The sequence below is a fragment of the Pinus tabuliformis genome, chromosome 4_1 (genome assembly GCF_031772625.1).
Source record: "Pinus tabuliformis cultivar Carrire ecotype Pingquan chromosome 4_1, CPIR1, whole genome shotgun sequence".
NCBI lineage: Eukaryota > Viridiplantae > Streptophyta > Pinopsida > Pinales > Pinaceae > Pinus > Pinus tabuliformis.
Window position 1 is genome coordinate 887,573,506 of NC_142303.1, and position 6,064 is coordinate 887,579,569.

The 6,064-nt window shown below is 37.9% G+C and overlaps 1 protein-coding gene across 1 annotated transcript; it reads left to right on the forward strand.

Annotated features, from left to right (window-relative positions):
* Positions 1-5,045: 5,045 nt before the first annotated feature.
* LOC149179030 (uncharacterized) lies at positions 5,046-5,525 on the forward strand. Its single transcript, XM_089422328.1, has one exon. The coding sequence runs from the start codon at positions 5,046-5,048 to the stop codon at positions 5,523-5,525; it is 480 nt and encodes a 159-aa protein (XP_089278454.1).
* The last annotated feature ends 539 nt before the right edge of the window (positions 5,526-6,064 follow it).

The window sequence follows — 6,064 nt, forward strand, 5'->3', positions numbered from 1 at the left end:
TTGGGTCAAGGAAAATTTTAAGGATGAAAATGTTTCTTGGAGTTTAAAAACATTGGCGAATCTCACTAATCCCTAATATGCAAACTATAAAATGTTTATTGATATATTTGTAAAATTATTAAAACTTATAATGAATTTATATATAGTCTCTATATAATGTTGGCGATTTTTAAGGTAATAATTTTATATTCTATAATTTGGGTGAATCATATTTTATAAAAATTGGAAATTGGCAAAAAAAAATCTAGAAAAATCATGGAAAATTAGCCCACTGGGCGAATATTAGCCCCTAAAATTTTCCATGGTTTGGGCATTTTTTAATCATTATACAAACATCCAATGTAATAATATGTATGTAATGATATTTGATAATAATTGGATGTTGTTCCTTTGAGTTTTGCACCATAAGGCAGAGTTCAACCATTCATTTTCCAATGATATGAAAACCTAACAACCAATACATAGTCACAAGTACACCTTGTCCAAGTTTGGGTATGTTTGAATCATTACACAAGTATCCAATGCAAATATATGTATGCAATGATATTTGATAATAATTGGATTTTGGTCCTTTGGGTATTGTGCACTAAGCAGAGTCCGCCCATTCATCTACCAATGATATGCAAACCTAACAACCAATACATAGCCAATGAGATCGCCCTCAAGGTCGTGAGGATTAACACTTCTATAATCAAACATAGAGTGTGTCATTATACTTTAGCATACAAATCAATTGGAACATGAATGTTAGGCATGAATATTATTAACATATTTTGAGTGCATGGTTTGGCACTTTTGATTAGCAACTTTTATATGCATCCATTAATTTGGAAAATTGTTTATAAATTGCTTGAGGAGATGGAGAGATATCGATTGTTGGATTAAAGTATATATCATTACCATTGGAAAAATGTATTTGGCTTCCATTGTTGGCATTGGCTTGGGAATTACCAAACCTTAAAGAGAATGAATAGAGACAATTTTTAACACATTTGTTAAAGGCGCCATTGAATGATAAAGCTTTGTGTCATTTAATTTTCCATTAGTGAACACACTAGAAATTTACACCTACATAATTGTTGCCTTAGGGCATTATTTTTGCAGTTGGAGCAGTAATAATACATGATATTTTTCACAATTATTTGTATAGAACATTATGTAAGCATGTTAGAACAACAATTATTATAAAAAAACTAAAGAGCACATTGTAAACTAGCATTGCACTAAAACATTGTTTATTTCTACAAAGGATCCACGTTGATGAAGCAAGTGCATTGTAAATCTCTTATTTATGAATCAACACATGATCTCAAAATCATAGGTTAAAAATTATCAATGAATAGCAACACAAATTCATAAATTGAGTCAAGTTGCTATACTTTTTTGTTAAACAACCTTCCTTAAACTATTCTAGGACCAAACTCCATTGTGAAGTTATTATTATAGTTAAACTAACTGAAAATGCATTTTTTGTGACTCTTAATGAGCAATGTCATGTTATGAAAAGGAAAGTAAAGGATACTCATGAAGTGTTAATTAGTTAGTTTGTGTTGGTTGTAGTTTCCATCGAATCTCAAGTTCAAACCCCATGGGAAGGGTTTAAACTTTCCAATTACCTATGGGAAAAATAAACTATTTGGTACATTGTTTGTGACTCTTAGTGAAATTTTATGTTATTAAAAGACAAGTAAAGGATATCAAGTTAAAACCTCATGGGAAGGGGTTAAACTTTCCAATTACCTACGAGAAAAATAAACTATTTGGTGCATTGTAACTCTTAAATCAATGTCGTGTTATGAAAAGACATGTAAATGATTCTCATGAAGTGTAAACCAGTTTCTTTGTGTTAGGCTTAATTTCCATTGAATATCAAGATAAAACCTCATGGGAAGGGGTTAAACTTGCCAATTACATATGGGTAAAACAAACTATTTGGTACATTGTATGTGAGTCCTAGAGCAATGTTATGTTATGAAAGGACAAGTAAAGGATATCAAGTTAAGACCTCATGGGAAGGGGTTAAATTTTCCAATTACCTATGGGAAAAATAAATTATTTGGTATATTTTTTGTTACTCTTAGAGCAATTTTATGTTATCAAAAGACAAGTAAAGAATTCTCATGAAGTGTAAACTAGTTTTTTTCTGTCAAGTTTAGTTTCCATTGAATATAAAGTTTAAACCTCATGCGAAGGAGTTAAACTTGTCAATTACCTATGGGAAAAATAAACTATTTGCTACATTGTTTGTGACACTTAGAGTAATGTTATGTAATGACAAGACAAGTGAAGGATTCTCATGAAGTGTAAACCAGTTGTTTTGTGTCAGGTTTAGTTTCCATTGAATATCAAGTTAGAACCTCATGGGAAGGGGTTAAACTTTCCAATTACCTATGGGAAAAATAAACTATTTCGTACATTGTTTGTGACTCTAGAACAATGTTATGTTACGAAAATACAAGTAAACTATATCAAGTTAAAACCTCATGGGAAGGGGTTAAAGTTGCCAATTGCCTATGGGATAAATGAACTATTTGGTACATTGTTTATGAATCTTAGAGCAATGCCATGTTATGAAAAGACAAGTAAAGGATTCTCATGAAGTGTAAACCAGTGATTTTGTGTTAGGTTTAGTTTCCATTGAATATCGAGTTAAAACCTCATGGAAAGGGGTTAAACTTTCCAATTAGCTAGGGGGGAAATAAACTATATGGTACATTTTTGTGACTCTTAGAGCAATGTTATGTTGTGAAATGACAAGTAAAGGATATCATGTTATAACCTCATAGGAAGGGGTTAAACTTCTCAATTAACTATGGGGAAAATAAACTATTTGGTACATTGTTTGTGACTCTTAGAGCAATGTTATGTTATGAAAATACAAGTAAAGGATTCCATGAAGCGTAAACCAGTTGTTTTGTGTCAAGTTTAGTTTCCATTGAATATCAAGTTAAAACTTCATGGGAAGGGGTTAAACTTGCCAATTACATATGGGAAAAGTAAACTACTTAGTACATTATTTGTGCCTCTTAGAGAAATGTTATGTTATGAAAATACGAGTAAAGTATTATCATCAAGTGTAAACCAATTGTTTTTTGTTAGGTTTCGTTTCCATTGAATATCAAGTTAAAACCTCATGGGAAGGGGTTAAACTTTCCAATTACCAATGGTAAAAATAAACAATTTGGTACATTGTTTGTGACTCTTAGAGCAGTGTTATTGAGCTGAGAGGCTTATTCTACAACCCAGTATGAGGGTGATGTATAATTTCGTCTATGCTCAATGTGCAGTTGACACATGTCCCTCTTAAAATAAAAATAAAATATTATCTAAATACAAAATCAATGTCGACTATAATAATAATAAAAAATGAATAGTCTATGCATGTTTAGTTAGTTGTCCATATGATGTAATATAATTTCATGTAAAGTAAAAGTAACAAAAATGTGTCAGTAAAAGGTTTAAACCTTATACTTTTACAAATAATATTTCAACAAGGAATTTAAATAAACTATTTGAATATCTATGTTAACTAATTTACGTGGATGATGTATGGATGAAATAGGATGAAGAGCGGGGATGGGTTTTTGTTGCAGGTTTCGAAGTTGGGTCTTAACCTACAATGAAGGTTTAGCAACAGTTTTTTGGTTTCTGGTTTCGCCCGTTTGATGGCCACTCTTACTACCCAATAAACTTTCAGTGGGGGTCCTTCCTCCAAAGCCCAACAGAGAAGAGGAGCAGCAGTTCTTGGACATCCTCGCTAGGGTTTTACCTCTACTTCTTGTTTATCCATGCGACTCTAGATTAGACTTTGGTTTTACATTTTAACATTTGAAAGGGTTTCCAGCTGCAGTCACGGGATTTTTTCCAGGGGTTTACGGGCTTGTGGGTTAGGCCTAGTAGCATCATTAAATTATTTCCCCCTGTCTCCACCCTGTCCGTTACCACTTCAAGGGTTTTAGTTGTGCTTGAAAGAAGGAACTGACAAAGTCCCTAGGGTCTTGAGGTTATTAGCTGCTTCCAAGGTAACCTAAGCAGTTACGGTGACGGTAGGGAGATTTATGGAACGGAGCTTTCCCCACTGTTATTATCCCTCCCCCTCAGGTTATTATCCTCTGTTGGTCACCTAGAATCATCTTTACATCGATTCCTTGAAACAGTTACAGATTCCCCGGGCAGCTGGTTGATGGATGGATGAACAACTCTTAGACTACTCTACAGACTCACTAACCGCAGAAGACATTTGGGTCAATTTCTCCCGACCAATTCCAACACTGTCTGAGCCGTTGTCAGCCAGTCCTCCAGTCACAAGGGTTGAGGAAGTTATTATGCAAATGGAGGACATGGAGGTAACAACTCAGACTTTTGACCCACAACCATTTCTGGCAGTTTTGGAAGGTATAAACACCTCAGAAGTGGGCTCGGAGGGACCTTTCCTAACCATCCCGTCTCCTACGACACTGAACAATTGGGCGTAAGCTCTTCAGAAAGAAACGATTACTCAAGGAGGAGCGGGCTCTTTAGGTGAAGGAACGAGTGGACAACAACCCCCTTCGCAATGTCTGCAGTCAGAACAGCTTGGCATCCTTGGTTCAACCCCTTTCTATACGGCCTTCCAACCGGTTGGCACTGCTCCCTCCTCAGGCTGCTTCATTGGTATCCCTAGAAAAGAGCATGATACAAAGGACATCCACTCTATAGACTCCGAGGACACTGGCACTGCAGAAGGTATACAGGCCTCCAAGACACCACCTAAGCGACCAAAAAATTCAAGAAGTTCAAAAATCAGAGAAAGGGATAGGCGTTTAATTTTTGGCGAAGGCATCACTATGGCACAAGTTGCCCTTACTAAGAGCACTGTGTTAGTTGGAAGGGTAAGAGGCCAGAACTACACCCCGATGCGCCTGCGGAAGTGGATGGCTGAGATTTGGGGAAATCTTCTCATTCAGCTTCCAGGCATTCTCTCGCTCTCCCGGGGCTAGTTTGCTCTGATTTTCGCTCACCCAGATCAGGTTGACTGGGTTCTCACTCGGTATTGGCATATTGAGATGACCCCAGTTTTGTTGAAAAGATGGTCGTCGATGTTCGATCCAGAAAAAGAAAACCATGGAGCCGGGCCTATTTGGGTGCGTCTGCCTGCACTTCCTTTACAGTTCTGGGGGGAGGAGATCTTCAAGGTTATAGGAGATGACTTAGGTGTCTACTTGGATCACGACAGAACTTATCAGGATACTAGTTGCCTGGCAATGGCTCGTATCCTCGTTCACCTAGACACCAGAGAAAGATTGGTAGAAAGATACCTGCTCCAGATGGGCGATATAACTCGTAGGAAAATATTGGATTATGAAGGCATTCCTTTCCGTTGTCAGAAATGTCACGAAGTGGGGCATCTCTATAAAGACTGCCCGAGAATTACAGGGCAAAATCCTTCTCCGGCAAAGTTATTGGTCTCATCCTCCACTCAAACTCAGGAATCAGAATTTCCTTCTCCAGTGGACCTCCAAGAGTCTCCACCTCCCTCATCCTAGGAGCCGCAGCAGACAGCTTTTCATCAATCCGCCAGAGCTGCTGATCCTCCTCCAGTCAAATCCCATCCCCGGGACTCGACATTTACGGGTATTCCCTCCTCCTCTCTTCCTCTTTTATCACAAGCTGCTTTGGGTTCTGTTAATTTATCTACTTCTATGAGTTTCGCTGGTTCTTTAGTAGAAGTTAATTTGTTGTACTCTCTGGTTTTCCCAGTTCCATCTGCACCTCCTTCTTCTTCATCCCCCATCCCTCAACCCTCTGTGGACCGACCTCCTCCCTGCTTGAGGAATGCACGCCCTCAAGTGGGTTGCACCGTTACTTCCTTCGGTCCTTACCTGCTGCTCCCTCGATTGCCCTCGGTCTGGAATCTGATCCCATCCCTTCCTTAACCCCTAAACCCCCTCGCGACTGCCAATCAAAACTCTCCAAGGCAATCAAAAGGGCTAGTGTAGAAGTGGCTTCTGGGGTTCAAACCCCAATCGACTGGGTTCTTAGAGCAAAGAGAAACCCCCCCCCCCCATTACCCCCCCATGATTTG

Excerpts from the sequence above, each read along its gene's own strand:
- LOC149179030 (XM_089422328.1), top strand. The coding sequence starts at position 5,046 with ATGACCCCAGTTTTGTTGAAAAGATGGTCGTCGATGTTCGATCCAGAA.